Below are 17,910 nucleotides of genomic sequence, written 5' to 3'. Positions count from 1 at the left end.
ACCAGCAAAGCAGAGTGGTCTGAGGCAGCGCCATGGCACAACGCAATGATCGCGCTTCCAAGCAGTTTGCCTGCCGTACTCCTTCACTGTTTTCCAACTGTGGCGAGGGAGAACATTAAGCAGTGGAAGCTCTCCTTGACACATTGATTTTGTGTTCCAAATACCACGTGGCCCATATGCAGGAACAGTAATTTAATTGCCTTTGTGTGGAGACCACAGAAGGCACTGTCTTCAGGAAGACCTGGAGTTTTTTTCACAGTGGTAAATGCCATTTTTTGTGGGTAGGGCACCTTCTTTTTGCATACTTTTTGCTATTAACGGTGCTGTTGTCATTGCAATTTTAGTAAATTGTTATCTTATAATTTCTCCTCATTGTCCCTCCATTTCTGAAAGGGGCAGGGGGAAAGGGAGTGGCTTACTTGGAGTTTAGTTCCCTAAACCATCGGCCTAAATCAGCACAATAATGTATCTCAGAATCACAGACTATTCTGAGTTGGAAAGGACCCGCTAAGATCATCAAATCCAACCCTTAAGTGAATGGCCCATAAGGGGATCAAACCCACAGCCTAGGCATTATCAACACCATGCTCCAACCAACTGAGCTCATCTCAGTGAGTAAGTCCCTCTTACTGCCATAGTTAGAAATTCTCAAGTCTGCTTCTTGAAGAGCATCTCCTGAAAAAAAGTGTCATGTTCTATTTAAAACAGGATAATTCAGTTTTAACACGTTCTTATGTACGCTAATTTGTAGTTAAAGCATTTTTGGTAGAATTTGGACACGACTGCAGCTAAAACTTAGCTAAGAACCATAGAAGTCAAGTACTGACTTGTAAACATATACATAATTTTAATAGACATTGAAAATGCTATTTGTTAAGTTTCCTACTTCAGTCATGGGATGCCTTGATCAAGAAGGTTCAGGGTGAAGGTTCCCAACAGTGTTTGTTCACTCTTAACAGTGAAAGATACAAAGTGAGAATTTTGCTTTTATTTCCAAATCTTGCCAGTGTCTGAAGGAACACAAATGGTATTAATCCAGGTTGTTCTGGACCCACCTGTGAAGAAATGTTCCACTACATCTAGACTAGTTAATAGACTATTTCTATTAACTCCTGAGAGCATTCCATGCTAAAAGTAAACAATTACAGCAAAATTACACAGGACACATCAGCAAGCCTGTTAAAGCGCAATGCTTCCAAAAAAGGCAATTTTTACCACGAACCTGTCCCTAATGTACCAGAGTTCTGGTTGGACTCACTCATCAGCAAGCCACTTACTTATTTAAGGCTTGCCTATCTAAGTAAAGCTGAATGCATGGCAAACAAAAAATTAAAAATACATGTGTGGTGTGGCTAGGGTTCAGGTATGAACTCAAGCATATTAGAACTTACTTCCTTCAATAATCTATTGACTTTAGGCAAGTATATGACTAAGAGAGTGGAGAATACAGGCATGTAAGTGGTACAGAACAATAAAACATAGTAATGTCCAAGAGTAGACATGAAAAAAAAGTTTTACATGAGAACAGCAGCTACTAGGAAGAAACTCACAAAACAAAGCAACTTAGCTGGGTATTATTTTGTCATTGAGTTGGTTTGAACTCTTTTGTCCTCCATACTATATCCTAATTCTTGATTAGCCTGGAGTGTGGCTTTCTGACCCATAAAGTTAAAAATACTCATCTTACCATTAGATGTTCTCATCTGCCGCCTCCGTCCCACACGGTCCAGACCGATGGGGGTACTTTGTGAGAAGGTGAGTGGCCGGAACCTGGCTGAAACAGCCTTGTACGGGGGCACCTTGTGTGCTGGAACGGGTGGCCGTGCCACAGGCTACCGAGGAAACAGGAAAATCCAGTATTAGTAAAGCTACAGGCAAGTCAAACTGAGCAAAGCTCAGGTATGAAGTAAGGTTTCTCCAGATAGTCCAGGTAATTTCACGGGCAGTAAAATCTCCTATGTTGAAGTGACATTGCTTAAACGCTACATACCACGTCCACCAGCATCACAGAACAAGTTTTATTACATTACAGTTCTTTGTTACATTGAAAACTCCCTAGCCTTCTGTTGTGGTCAGACACGCTCTGTAATTTTCATCTTGTAATATGCTTTTTTGAAGACAATCAGAAGGCGGGAGCACCTCTCCTATGAAGACTAGGCTGAAAGAACTGGGGTTGTTCAGCCTAAAGAAGACAAAGCTCCAGGGAGACCTCACTATGGCCTTTCAGTACCCAAGGAGGTCTACAAGAAAGCTGGAGGGGGACTTTTTACAATGGCATACAGTGAGAGGACAAGGAAGAATAGCTTTCAACTGAAGGAAGGTCAATTTGATTCATTAAAAGGCTTTCTAGGGTGAGGATGGTAAAACACTAGAACAGGTTTTTTGCAGAGGTGGTGGATTTCTGCTTTCATCAGTAAAATGCATTGCTTGTCAGTAAAATAAACAAGACAATAATAATTGTCTAAATGATGCTCTGTTTTGAGTTCCCAGGAGCCTCCTAAGAAAGAGGTAATACTAAGTTTATTATTAACGTTATCTCAAAGCCATTTTCTTTGGATAAATAATTTATTTCTTAAATTATGATTGGAAAATCTATCCCTGTTTTATTTGCAAATTGAGTCTGATTTTACGTTGTCCCTGAACAACATTAGCCAGGCTGAATGATCTTGCATAAGCATTCAACATTAAACAACCAGGCACATGAACTTCAGAGAAACTCATCTTTAGATCTTCTCTTACTGTTCAGTTGTTACTGTTCTTCTATCAGGTAATCTGAAACATCTGGGATGGTTTTTAATGAACTATCTCTTGACACTCTGTTACGAAACCCATGACAGTATTGTTTGAAAATGTTTTCTCACACCTAAGCTGTCAGGCCAAAACAAAGTACAGTGAAGAGGAATTAGCTTTGTACTTTTCAAATATTCCCAAGGGTTTTCAAAGCTTTTAAAAAAATCATCAGTTAAGAGCAGTCTTTGACAGCCCCACATAAAATACTTCTAGCACATATATGCCTGCTTGATGAGTACTTTTTCACATTCCAGCTAAAAGTTTACTTTTTATTACGACTGCCAAAACCCTCAGTGTGTATGGAATATGATTCATCTACAACCTCATCTTTAAACCTCATTTCCTAAGTGCCTTATCAGTATACCAGGATCCTTCACCACAAAAAGTCTAATTTGTTGTATCAAATAGCTAATAAAAGTCATGGCAACCACTGTATGCAAATAACTGGCTGGGTAAGTAAAAAAAGCTATTTATTTCTGGGCAACTAAAATTTTCTTATAAGGCTTCAGTCCAAATCCTTTCCCTAGACAGACATGGATGTGTGGCAGTCCTGGGAAATTGGCCTGGGAAAGCCATAATTTGGTTTAATAACGTTAGGAATGCTTCATTGTTTTGGTCTTGACCACAGTGATCCAGCAATGTGCTAACTTAACTCCAACCAAGCTCTTAGGGTAGCACTGGAGCATGGAAAGAGTCAACTCAAAAACCTGCCCTGATGCATGTTCCTTCACTATTAAACTGATGTGAACAAGGTTTCAAAAGAGATCAATCCGGTCTCAGCACTAAATGAAGGGCCTGGAGGGTGTTTAATCCCTTACACAGTACAGCAAGTTGCCCATACTTACTATCTCTTGAAATCCATCTATTATTCTTGAGTAAGATGGCCTAGAATTTACAACAATAATTTTCCTCTTTTTTTTAACCTTCCAAATTAAGAAATAGAATTAATTTTAAAATACCTTAATTACATATGATTTGAAACACAGGCCTTTGCCTGGGTAAAAGGTTCATTGGCTTCAGCCGGAATTTTGCATTAAGATGCATTTTTTCATCAGGGACTTATAAAGAAAAAGTATGTAATACACAATAACTGTGTTCATGTTACAAAATGTTTTTCACAGGAAACTGAAAATCCTGACATTGTTTCAGCACTTAACTATCAGTAAACTTCCCAGCAGGAGATGAAGTGGCTTGAGAAAGACTAACAGAACTCAAATTTCATTAATCACCACCAGAATCAAATTTTCTGAGGATGCAAATACTAATTCTTTTTTCTGTTGCTTTATCAGCTTGACAATTGCTTTAGGCAGAAGTCCTCCAGCTTCCAGAGAAAGTAGAAAATACCTGATGAGTGTGGTCTTACAAAAGCTGAAGCTCTGCAATGAAATGCAAGATGGGGCCACGACCACCAACACAACAGTAAGTTCCTCTCACATTGTACTTGCTCAGCACTATCTCCAGTGAGAAAGGAGGAATTTTTACCTTTCAAAAATTTTTAATTTCTCACTCTTTTACTTAAGCCAACAGAGATGGCAAATATAGGTACTACTCAAGTACACACTGCTCGCTTATAGGTTTCCTACCTTTGTTTCATCTGATCAATTTAGTAGTACAGGGACAGACACTGTATTCATATTGTCAGTTTTCTGAAATTCTTAATTTCATTAATTTCTTAATTTATTACCAACTTTCTCAAGCACTGTCTTCATTAGTTTTAAGTATCTTTGCTATGCCAAAACCAAGATTGTGAACACCAGTTTTAATGCCACAGTTTTTGAACAGGCTTGCTTTTGGATAATTTGAAATGACCAATAAATAATGTGTTATCATTCTGTTTGATTGTACTATTCTGTTCCTCAGGCCCTCTATAAGGAGACTAAACACACATCTGTCTTACACACAAATAAGCCCGTATAGAACAACATAAGACATAATGACCATGCCAAGAAAGAAATCAGATTAATTTACAATACAGACAAGATTATCCCAAAGTCAGTATCAGGTTTCTTTCATGCTGTATTTTTAGCAAGAAGACAAAGTAATTAGTGACCAGGAAAGCAGTATTCTAAGTACACGATGTCAGCTTGACAAAAGGGAAGGAAGAGAAGGAAGCATCCATTCTATTTTCTAGGCTGAAGACAGAGACAAGGAAGTGAAAGGGTCTTTTGCAGTTTGCAGAGCACATCTGTTTATCTTACTTGTGTCAGCAGATTTTCTCTCTCTTCTACTTGATCGTCTCCATAGAAATTGACCCCACCTATTACGGAGATGGGTCTTCTTTTTCTCCCTCTGTGGTAGCCTACAGTATTGCTTTGGATCCCAGATCCAAGGGACGCCAGTCCCGGCTGATTTTCTCCATCTGTGCAGTCTGTGTTCTGAGACTCCACTGCAACTGCATCTTCTGGTATAGAGAAACTTCGGATTGACATTTGGCCATAGTCTGAGAGAGGTCTGGGCCGGGATCTTTTTCCAGAGCCCCATTTCCTGGGTGTGATCTTTTGTGAGTCTGCCTTTTCTTCCTCCTGGGATATGGACCTCTTCCAGTGGTCATCAGAAACAACCTTTTTAAACGTGAACAAGTCAAATAAGCCACAGAATTTTCTGACAGTTAATAATTTGTGAGTTTGTCGTATGTCAGATCAACTTAACATGTCTAAAACAGAAGGAGTTATCATAAATACAATAAATGCAATTGACAATTCAGGAAGAGATAACTTTGCAAAGCAGAGACATCATGATGCTTGTGCTGAGTAAGGTAAGCACCCAACAATCAGTACCACTTTGGCAAACCAGACTAATAACACTAAACACTGACCTATTACCTCAGCAGTACAGATAGGTCCTATCACAGACACTGAACTCATGCAATAGTATCTTAGAAAGATACCTCTGTGCCTACAGGACTTTTTTCTACGCACAAGTTGGATATTACATGTAACACCATTAAAAATAACTCAACTGTGTTTTTGGACTTTTTACCAAGGCTTGTAGCAACAGGATAAGGGGCAACAATTTTAAACTGAAAGAAGGTGTGTTTAGATTACATATTACGAAGACATTCTTGACCATGAGGTGGTGAGGCACCAGAACAGGGTGCCCAGGGAAGCTGTGCATGCTTCAACCCTGGTATTGTCCAAGGCCAGACTGAATGGGGCTCTGGGCAACCTGGTCTAGTGAAAGGTGTCCCTGTCCATGGCTGGTGAGCTTTAACTGGATGATTTTTAAGGTCCCTTCCAAGCCAACCCATCCTATGATATTTCTCTGTTTCACCTCTGTTCAGCGACGAAAACAAACAGCAAGGCTGCATTTTGATCCATGTAACTGTAATCTGATGCCAGACTGGGCGGTCACACTCCCTCCTACCACGCACTCCCACAATGCCACTTGGTCAGATCTAGAGATTCTGCAGCCAGAAGTGAATTAGGTGAGCGAGCTCGTCCAGTTTGGAAGGGAGAAGCTCACTTCCCATATGCTCTGGGAAGTTCAAGTCATGCAGATTATATAGGAGATATATTATAGCACAAATACAGGGGAAAAAAAATGATGGGCTTAGATAGAAAGCTTGGAAAATGAGTGTGTTTTTCCTATTTAACAGCACACCTGGCTCACAGAGGTTAATGCCTTCAAGTATCACAACTGCAGTGGTATTACAAGTTTGCAAATAAAATAACCTCAGCTGAAATACTTGGTAGAGGGAACATTTCTAAGCACTTCAATGCATTTGAAGTAATACTGTTGTAATTTTTTCTAGCAAAACCCTTGCAAATTTTCAGAAAAAAAATGTGCACACAAAAATTTATGTTCACTTTTCCCTCAAATTTCTGATTTCTTGGTGTTTCTTGGCTTTTCCCAGCTGCTTCATAAAAATAGAGAAGAAAGAGAGAAAGCTAGTAAGTATTCCAATAAAGAAAAGCATAATTTTGTTTCTCTCTAACTATATTTTGTTCATCTGTTCCAGACCAGATGAAAGCATTCCAGATATTGCATAACCAAAGCAAACATGCAGCCCAGAAGCAGCCTTTTGCAATGATGTCTGTGCCGGAGGATTTATCTTCTGTCACCTTCTTGTCTACCCGTCATTTTCAGCCAGGCCACTAAAAATCCAGTGACTCTTTTTAAGCCTCGTGATACAGTGGGCTATGTTCCTTTTTGTTTGAAAGACAAGTCAAGATTAATTCCATGGTATGAAAGCACTTTAGCCAGTAAGCAGAGTTACTAAACAGTAAATATTTTAACATGATTACTGCAATTATGAAAATTGTACTTTTCAAATATTCCCAAGTATATTGCTCTACATTCAATTATTTCACTTACAACATGAAATTTATTCTAAATAGAGTACTTTAAAAAAAAATTGTTTCTATACCTGCCATTCAAGCAAGAACTTCAGGTTCTCTACAGACTTTTTTTCAGGATCAGTTTTAACAGTACATTTAATGAAGCAGAGAGTCACTGCCCAGCTGGTGCATTAACACAGCTTCCGCAAAGCTGTCCCTAAAGCACAGCCCCTCCAAGACTGAGCAGCAAAGTCACAGATTAAATAAGGTTCTTACCTCAGAATCAGACACAGGTAAAGGGTCTCCACATATGCAGTGACTGAGAAAGGAGCTCATGAGAGTCATTTTATGTTTTTGTTTCACAAAGTCTCCTCCATAAGAGCTACAAATGTGAGCAGACTCTCTGCATAACCAGTCAGACAAAGTTCATACCATGATCCTGTACTTTTAGACTGAGGAAGGACACGTCACACGTCATCTCATAATCTGCTGCTTACACCCTTATCTTGAGCAATAACATTTGCAGAGGACTGCTTGCATTCTGCAGGACTCCACCTTAAGTAGTGATCCAAATGACAGCCAGATTAATCTCTGCTGTACAACAAACCATGCTGAAGGATGTGTGGTTTTAGTCTTAGATCTATAAACTGCACTGAAAAATACTAAAAGAGAAAGCACAATCCTGTCATTGCAAAAAACAGGGAAAGCCAGACTGATAATCTCACATTCCTCTAAGTGGCCTGCTCAAGCAGGACCTTATCAAGTGACCACTTACTAGCGGGAATAAAAATATCCAGTACACAACTCATAGGCTCCAGTACTGCAGTCACTTAAGCATAAGTGTGATTCTTGATATCAAGGAAAAAATTCTGAGGAAACAATTGTACTCCACCTGTGACTGGCTTTATACTGGTGCACCACTGCTGACCTCAAATTACCTCCTCCTAATGAATCTTTTACAAGTGAAAGCAGGTTGATGTTGTGCAATTACTACTGGGAACATCTACAGATGTCTAGAGATAGACATGGCACTTCATATAGGATGAAAATCAAAATCTCATGCACTGGCTCAGGCATTTTAAGTGCTGGTCAAAAATTTCAAGGCATTTTGAGATTTCTGAGAAGTTAAGGTCTAAAATTAATCCACATTGGATTTTCTGAAATTCATACCTGCTAGTCTAGCAACACCAATACTAGAAATCAAGATTATTAATCTTGCCTTTTAGGCTGTATCCTCAGTAAGGTTTCTTCTGAGACTGCAAATGCAAACAGCTCTGCTTGTTCGTGCTGATGCAAATGAATTAATTTTGTCTGGATAACTAAATTCCTACAACAGCAAACTAGTTAAATCATTGTACTTCAACTGCTTTCCTTATTCCTGACAGCACTGTATCTACAAATACAACCATTTAAAATGAACATCTACTTCATTCCAGGTTACACTTATATTTGCTACTGCTCCCTTTCAAGATGTCACTCTTAGCTGAAGATTCCTGCATTTAAATTTCAATTCTGCAATGGAGCTGTCTGTACATTAACTAGATAATAAAGCTGTCATCATAGCCAGGAGGAATCTAGGATGAAATTTTGTTGCCTGAACATAAGCACCCAGGGCCATTTCAAATGTCCAAAGGAATCTAAGATATCTTCATGTGTCATGCATCATGCAAGTATGACACAGGACCCATGGGAGGCCTGGGCCATCGAGAAGCAGCCCCTGGGGACAAAGGGAAGCCTGTCATGATATCTCCAGCAGTGCAGGATCTTTTATGCTCCAGGAATCAAGCTGAGCCCCTAAACAAGAGCATCAGCCAAGCCTACTGAGTGACCAGCCAGGCAGCACAGGCAGGAACTAGGCGTCAAGCTGGATTGGAGGTGGGTTTAGATGGAGCTACAACTATGTTCCCCAGCACTGTGGACAACACCACTTGGTCCATAGCTCCTGTTCCAGAAATGCGTAGCTTCACCACGAGTTTTTTTCCAGCTGTGTGCAGCTGTCTTTGATAGCTGCCCCTCACTTCATTTGACAGCTATTTTTAGTTGGGCTCAACTCCAGGTACCATATTCAGGTGTGCTGTTAATGCTGTGTTCCCAGGACCCCCTGACCACACCCAATAGGCTACAGTGGGAGCTCTCCCAGGTAAACAATGACACCACAGAGTCTGTGCCCAGCCAGACCAAACCCCTCCCATGCCTGGGCCCAGACTGATTTCCCAATCTAGCTACAGCAACTTCAAGGACTTGATCATGATCTCACTCACTCAACTTGGCCCTGGTACAACCCTGTTCCATTTAATGGCACATGACTGCTATTGGCATTCCCTGTACTCATTAATAACCAAGGTAAGCAACATTAGCATCAGGTGTTTAATCACTGAAATCTTAGCTTAGTCTTTAGAGCCCAGTTCTCCAGCTATTACTCAGACCACTGTGTACTTTGGATAAATTCAGCACTCAGAACTGATTGCAGAGGAAGTGCTGCCCAAGGAGCACAAGATCTGAGTTGCACAGTACAGATAAAATGTTGCTCATGTGGATGCAACTTTTATCAGTGATATGGCAAAGAAATTGCCAGTACCTGAAATTGCATGGCAGGACTTTTGCTGGCGCAGTTACAACAACCATGAATAACCCTTCATCCTCTGTACCTGGCCCCATTCTCTGCTGCAGAGAAAGCCCAAACTACAAGTCTGACCCAACAGAAACTGCTGCTGGTCAGCCTCCTGCTGTTGGGACACTTTTGAGGGCTGACACCATGATAGCAAAGGAAAAACAAGCCCTGAGTGATTTTTTTTTTTTTTGGTCAATTAGCTAATAAACTCCCTATTTAAAATCCCCACTTTATAAAGGTCTTGATGACGTGTACATTGCTGAGAGTCCTTGACCATTAATCTGCATTTCAACCCCTGCTGTTACCTATTTGGACTTTCAAAATTTAACCTTTAAGTTCCGAATGCAATGATGTTCCATAACATGCACATACAGACAACTACAAAGGTATAAGGGGACACTTGTCTCCTGAAAGGTTTTCTCTACCTGGTAATCTTCTGGGAAGTCAGAAGTAGGTACATCTTGAACAAAGACCCCCAGCATTTCTCTTCCCCAGGGAAAAGAGCATCCTGACTACACTTCTGCTTTTTTCTTTTTCTTTTTTTTCCTTTTTTTTGGGGGGAGGGGAGGGTTTATTTGTTTTCCTTAGCTACACAATAACTTGCAATACTTCTTCTTCTGTTATCTCTGTATGTTTGAGCTGCCTGGCTGAAATGTAATTTTGCTAACTACCACTGCCTTTTTCTAACCCAGAGAAAACAGATAATCAAAATCTAATAATGTCTACAAAAATGCACATTAATTTCCAAATGCAACCTATTGGAAGGTGTGATAAATTAAACAAATAGTGATTCTGACTAAGAATAAGTTACAAGGAAAACCTGACTAGGCTGAGAAGTTTCAGAACACAATTACTACATCTTCTCAGTGAAAAGTTTTGATGGGTAATCAGTCGTGCTCTTCTGCAAATGACAAGGCTTGAAACTGTCACAATACTTGTGCTAGGTCATGTAGGTATCTTTTTATTTTGATCAAGATTATACATTTCTGCATATATTTAGGGGGCTATATAAAAATGTACACATTTCTTTCACTAGCAATGACAGCTATATGACATATTTTAATTGGTGACTATTAAACAGCTATTATTTCTGTGTAAGACAGTGACTGCCAAATCTTTGGAACTCAGCAGTAATATTAGAAGTGGCTTTTCAGTTTATACAAGCCACCAAATATAAAAAGGGCCAAGGGATTGTGACCTAGTAGCTATAAATTATTTCACCACCTCGACCTAACAGAGTAAAAATCTGGACATGTCTCCACCTAGGTACATGATAAAAAGTAATCACTGCACTTTTTCTTGTTGATAAATAGCAGTTGGGAGAGCATTAATTTCATTTATCATCAATACTAAATGAGGTTAAAAGCTTTTTTTATGTTTCATGGTCATGATCAATACTTTTGGTTTTTTTGCAAACTGTTGCGACAGACGCAGAGATTATGAAACTCTCGATAAATAAAGTATCCCAGAGAAAATTTATGTATTGCTTTCTTTCTGGGTTTTATAAAAAGATTCTGAAGTTCCAAGAGAGCCCAGTGATTCCCTATTGATCCAACATTAACAATTTCCAACAGTGATACCACAGCAAGACCTACCATGGAAATGACTGCTTTTACTGCAGAAGAAAGCACACTTTCAGTAATAGCATTTTCAATCACAAACAAACAAGAATTATTAAACCAGTCCAATTCAAGAAAATTTCCATCTATTCCTTTGTAATTAAATGCAAATTGCACTATAATCTTTTTCTTTACATCCCTCTGCCTCCTCTGCCACTAATATCTTTTCTTTTTAATTAGCCTTTGAGAAGACCCCACATAAATGCATTGATTATCTATCCCTAGAATATCAAGGGCAATTTGACCAGTGGTCTGCAAGACAGCAAAACACAATCTATGAAACAACTGCAAAAAAAGCCTGCTTAAATACACTTATATACACAAGCAAAGCAGAAGCAATCAATGCAATACAACCATGGCCAACATTTACATAAGTTTTAGCTGCTTGGAGGATAACCTCCCTTTTCTTTTCCCCTTCCTCCCCCCTAAAAAAAATCGTGTGGAGCCACAGCTAAAAAATTCGCAAAGCGCTGCTTCTGAGGTGGACTCCTAAAGGAATACCACTGCACTACACCAGTGTAAGCTCACAGAATAGATGCAGGAAATACTATGCATTTTAGTAAAGAAAAATTATATTACTGTGCCCCATGACATAGCAAAAGCAATCCCTATTAGCAACACAAACTGCAGTGGTGAAACACTAATTTTAGAAGTTTTAAAATTTGGAAAAAAAATTATATCACTTTCCACTTGGGATCTGTGAACACCAAAGCAATTGTGGTGTTCTAACTAACAAATACATCTATAAAACCACACTAAGAGATCAGGCTATATAGATACAAAGAAAATTTAGCCATCTATTTCCTAAGGCCTTTTAATGCAGGTATGCTTCATTTACCCTGATCCTTGAAAGCCTGCTTATCGCAATCAATGATAAAAGCATAAAGCTTTCCCTCTCAGCAATATGCTTCACCAAGATTAGTGAGTTCACCTTGGTAATATCCACATTTCACAGATAAGAAACACATACAAAGCACTTAAGTCATGTGGAAGCATAGGGCAGGACTGGAAATGACAAGCGGATCTCATGATTCTCAAATCTGGTCCTCACCCTCAAGGATTTCCTTCATCCTCTCCTCTAATTCATTTCCAAATCCAAATCAGCTAATATATTTCCAAATGGCAGAGGGGAGGAGTTTGCAGGGAAATGTACTTCCTTTGCAGAAATAGTCTTATCACTCATATAAAAATGCAAATGTGCTAAAACCAGAAAACTGTTTCCTCTAGCTTTCTGGTGACGTGATACCTGGGGCTGGCTGGATGATGCTCTTATACTGTCCATTCTTTCCTTCAGTATCTGAACTGGAACTGCAAATTTGTAGTGTATAGTGAAGGGGTATTCATATTCTCTGCTTCTTTTAGATGTATAGATATTAATAAATCTTAAATAAATCCCTAAGTATTTTCTGAATTGACTCAGAACACCCCAGAACAAGTAACAGGTAAAAAAAAAATCCCTTTATTTGGCAAAATGAGGGACTTTGTTCCTTCTTTCAGGCTATCTTTGTAATACCCACTGGCAAATCTCAAAAGCCAGATGATAACCGTAGGTTGGAAGTGGACTTCATGTTAACAAAGCAAAACTTAAAAAGCCATAAGCTTCTGCCTCTCTTCAGTCTCTCCAAAATGAGGTCCTCTGGTTCCTCACTCTCTCCACCCTTTCAGAGCAAAGATTCATTGTCCCTGCCCAAGCCCAAGCCCTGCCCTCAGCAAGTCCCAGCAGCAGTCACAAACCCCAGCCCGGGAGGAGAGGAGGTGCCTTGGGCAGCTCTGCCAACTATTACTTCCCAGAGAATGGGTGGGGGCTAGGGTGCTGGGCTCGCTTTCCCCCAGCACTCAGCTGGTCTCCCAGCCTGCCATAGCATCCTGGCACAAGCAACATGGCAGCCTGCAGATGGCAGAAAGGGAAAATGCAGGGGGCTCAGGGGAAACTCCACAGCTGCCTCTGTTGACTTTGGAAATCTCAGCCACCTAGCATTGAGATGGATTCTCAGTGCCAATAACCCAACATTGCACTTGATATAAGAAACCAAATCACATGGGCACAGTGCTGTTCCACTTTCTGGGGTACTATTTATTACTCCTGATCCCAGGGTGAGTAGCACCTGGGTATTACTGAGGTGCCACTGGACAGCTACAGCATAGTCGAATATGGGATGCTCTGGAAAGGCAAAGATGCACAAATGCAATAAAGAAAAGGTGCAGCTTGCCCCATGCTAACTGCAGTAAAGCCCGTTTGAGCTCTCCCTGTCACCATCCAAAACATTTCTGAGAGGATGACAGTAACTCCCATATTATCCTACAGTTTTCAGGAATGGCTGATTTTATTAAGAACTGCAGAGTTATTTGGTCTAAAATTCAAGCCAATCCAGAAATCAGATTACTGTCACGACTGCCTTGTTTTTCTTCTTCTAGTAGCAGATACAGCAACAAACGATTATGGGCTGCACCCAATGGATGACAGCTCTGCTGCTGAGAGTTGAAAGAGTTTTTGCTGCAATAGGAAGATATTCCTGTCATTTGAGGGCTCCCTGCTGCATTATTGCAGCAATGGATTCTGCAATCTAGTAGCAGTGAGCAGTGGTTTCTAGTCTAGCTCTGGGCAAATGCATCTGGAAGTCATTCACTGAGTGACTGTGGGGACATTGTGTGAATGTACCCTGACTTGTGCAGAGCAGCTCAGAGTTTAGTGCAAATCCAGTGTTGTTTGGTCTAACTGAAACCTCAGGTTTCTGTAAGATGCTGTTCAGAGCCTGTGTCGGGGTTCTGATGCTCTGTCCCCAGGCCCTGTAATCAGCAAGACCAGAGTGCCACCACAGTGGTGACCCCTCACTCCAAATTACAAGCCCCTTAGGAGGAAACCCAGTTTAAGAAATTTTCCCCACTACTTCACCTAATTATCCTTCACAGTTTGTCGTATTTACAGTTATACGCATTAGGTTGATTAAGCTACACTCTAAATTGCACATGGATGAACCAGAGGTGAATAAATCCATAAAGAAGAGTTCAGAGAGCTGAAAGCAGCTAGCTCCCTAGCTCCCAGGAGGTGGGCTCATGTCCAGCCCCACAGCCCTCAGGAACCTGAGGCACGTACTACAGATGATCACCCTCAGATCCTGGCTGCTGCTTGCTCCTTGTAGGCATTGAACATGACCACATCCAGCTACCACCCTTTGGTCCTTCATTAGGAGGACACTTTTTGAAGCTAGAAATAGTGAGGACAAACAGTGAGGACATATCTAAGTCCTCTACATTCCAGCCCTAAAGGTCTTCTTCCTCTTCATCTTTACAAGCTGTTCTCCAAGTTAAACCCTGTGTCCTCAATATTCAGAGCCCAGAGACCTGTCCAGGACAAACCAGCTCAACTCTGCCAACAACTGAGCACTGGGCACTTTATGATGTGGACTAGCTGGGACCAGTGACTTTTATATGGCATGAACATAAATGAGTTGAACAGACAGGTCTTAGAACATTTAAAATATTGTCTGCAAATAAACTGTGACTCAATCATAATTACAGCAGAGTTACCTCTTCACTGTAATTTATCATGCACTTATGGTCATGCAGATAAGGTACTCAAGTAATAAAAGGTCTGGTGTACTGTGAAGCCAGATGCCAGCAAGGCAACCTAAATACCAGATGATCTAAGAGTTTGTGAAAGACTAGGTGAAATGCCAAGTAACTTGATTTTTACTTTTTTGTAACAAATTCAGAACAGTGTTTTGTTCAGGCAGCCTTAGTGGCTGAGACATGCTAGTCCGAAACAAACTAAGTTTCCATTATTCCAGTGACATGGGGCTCTTCCTTCATGAAAGCAAAGACTATGTGAAACACTCCAAACAAGTACAAGCTTGTACTTAATCATCTCTTCATGCTATTTAAAAGCAACATATTGAATATAAATGACAGTAGCATGAAGCAGACAGTGGCAAAGCATGGGATGTCACAGGTGAGCTTTGGTGACTCACACCTCTGTCGCTTCAGAAGTGCTGAGGCACAGATCCAGGCTGCACTTAATTAGCTCTTCCCTGGGAAACAACCTCTGTCAGGACCAAAAACCAAGAAATCTCCCCTGCTTCAGCCCAAAGCTTGCATTTTAGTGAAACCAACAAAGTGAAGTGACAGGATCTCAAGACTCAATCACGTAAGAAAAAAAAAGAATCAATGCAAAACATCAATTCTGATGAACAAATAGATGTCCTTGCAGGAATACTGCAAAATCAGCTTTACAGTAGTGGGGAAACACAAGGTAGAAATATTTCGTTTCCATATTTGGGAAAATATAGAGATGGTCCAAATTCCACAGATTTCATTTGCTGACTAATCTATTAGATGAGTGAGTAAGGAAATAAACTATACTTGCTTCCAGCTACGGCAGTCAGTCCTGAAAAGAGAACTTATTTGAGCCTGACTGGTTAGGACCTTCTAAGCTTTATATCAAAATATGTCTTCAAGCTTTAGTGGCTATACTGGAATACATACTGGCTTATACATGAAATCTGGACAGAAAGGCAGATACATGAAACATGGAAAGAGTGTAGAGTTGTCCATCAACACAGTGTATTTAAGGTTCAGACAAAATTTTGAAAATGTGTGATGTCCATGGCTCCACACTACATCTCAAATGATTGTTGAGAGTGAACTAAGCACTCAGCCATCACAGAACAACTTGCTGGGCAGGTACAGTTCTGCAACGCGGAGGTGTAAGGTAAAAATGAATTGTAGTCAAAAGTTCAAACCCCAGTGACCTCACTGTGTGAGTATGTGGCATCCATAAAAGTGCCTACAGGCTGAATAAATTCCAATTAAAAAATAACCTGGCATAAGTATCTTTGGTGCCAAGCTAGCTCCATGCTGAGGGAAGCACTCTCTAAAGCAGGAAATTGAATCCTCCAAAGAAATGGTAGGAAGAAACCATACCACTCTACCTGTTTTGCAGTCACTGAGCGCCACAGCTTTAGGGCTGTGTATGAGATGAGAAACAGGCATGAAAAAAGAAATAACAGACTTTATACCCCTTGTATAGCAAGATAAAAGCAGACCCTCTCCTGCACAGCTCCTGCTTCCAACCCACACCTACCACCTCCAAAAATTTTGGCCTTTTCCATTAGAAGAGAGGTCTGCCTGGATGCAGTTATGCCACAGCTTTTTTTATGAAGCACAGGGGCTCCAGGCAGTGCTCACAGCAGAGTGAGGGCCTACAGCCAAGGGGCCTGTTCCCTGACCACCACTTCCTCCATCTTTTGCTGGGATCCATCCCATATTGTCTGCCTGCCCATTACACAAACCCAGAGCTGCCACCAGTGCGCACTCTGTATTTTAGACAACTGAAGCAAGCACTACAGGACACTCGCAATTACCCTAAAAAATGTTATATTATAAAGAGAAAGCTTAAATTGCATGTTAGATAATAACAGAATGTGGTGTTAAAACTAAAAACTGCAGTAACTTTTATCCACCCAATGTACACACATTCATGTAAAAACTGTACTGGTTTGTTGGGAGCTAAGGGGAAGGACCAGATTACTTTCTTCTGGGTCATGATGGCAGCTCACCACTAGATGGTAGATGAGTAGCATTAATTCCACCTCCCATTTTACTCCTGAGAAATACAACTGGCATCTATCCACACTAGGACTCTTGCCTCTTGCGGCAGTGTGAAAGTTTCTCCTTGCATATAAGTGAGAGTTTTGGAAAATACGGATGGCTAGAGCAATTCTATGGTTCCAGAAGGGGAATAAACTCTGAGCCCAGACATTTATACACACTGAGTTTATTTTTTCAATCTTACCATTGCTGCAAACACAACAGTAAACAAAATTGCTTTTCTCCAGCAGAAGGACAATACTGATAAGCTCTGTAACCATTTACAGCTAGTCTGCAAAAACTGTGCCAAGCCTTTAAAAGTAGGACAGCTTCACAGACATTTTAAAACTTCACAGCATGAAAGGCTGAAGCTTGTGCAGCTGCAGCATTGCCTTGCTTATCTCATACCTAAGGTCTAAGATATTTTAGTCAAACTGAGGTGGCTTAAAAGATATGTCAGTTTTATTCTGTGAATGACTTGCGTATTTATACAGATCTAAATGGGTATTTGCCACAGTGAGCTGGGGCTGAGCTAAGCCTCACTGCTTCAGACAGGTGCAGGGTATGTCTGACAGCTCTTCACCAAGGCTGCCAAATCATTGCAACTTCTCTGGTGCCAACTCACACCATATTTTAGGTGGGGGCACAGTGTTATCATGTGAATTTACCTCAGAGGTACTGCATATATCCATTTACCCATTCACTGAGAATATGAAATCACTCATCAGATGCAGTGAGAACAACCGTGTCTTCACCAAAACAACAGTAGCAAAACACTCAGCCCAGTGTCTAAAGTACTGCTGTCTGCAGTTGGCAAGCAAAGGAATAAGCAAGCAGTTTACCCTCAGCATGGTCATCACTGCACAGGGAAAACATTGGATACAACTGAATGCTTAAACCTCTGTACTGTGTCTTTCATGCCCCACTGCTCTACAAATATTACCATGTTCTGCAAGGTTTCCACAGGCAAAGTGTTTTACAGTAAGTCAACACTACTTCAGAATACACGGACAGTTTAAAATTAAAA

At 40.5% G+C, this 17,910-nt stretch overlaps 1 protein-coding gene across 4 annotated transcripts in view; it reads right to left on the bottom strand.

The window, feature by feature from the left end:
• SPATA13 (spermatogenesis associated 13) overlaps positions 1-17,910 on the bottom strand; it is a 169,112-nt gene that overhangs the window by 24,570 nt on the left and 126,632 nt on the right. For 3 of the 4 annotated variants that reach the window (XM_030949240.1, XM_030949230.1, XM_030949220.1), the window contains exons 3-4: positions 4,989-5,351; positions 1,688-1,832 (exon numbers count right to left, since the gene is read on the bottom strand). In XM_030949240.1, coding sequence (XP_030805100.1) covers positions 1,688-1,832; positions 4,989-5,351 — 508 coding nt within the window. The remainder of the gene's footprint in view (positions 1-1,687; positions 1,833-4,988; positions 5,352-17,910) is intronic. The other variant, XM_030949250.1, reaches the window with a different exon arrangement.

This window comes from Camarhynchus parvulus, chromosome 1 (genome assembly GCF_901933205.1).
Source record: "Camarhynchus parvulus chromosome 1, STF_HiC, whole genome shotgun sequence".
NCBI classification, from domain to species: domain Eukaryota; kingdom Metazoa; phylum Chordata; class Aves; order Passeriformes; family Thraupidae; genus Camarhynchus; species Camarhynchus parvulus.
This window is presented reverse-complemented; position numbering and strand designations above follow the sequence as displayed.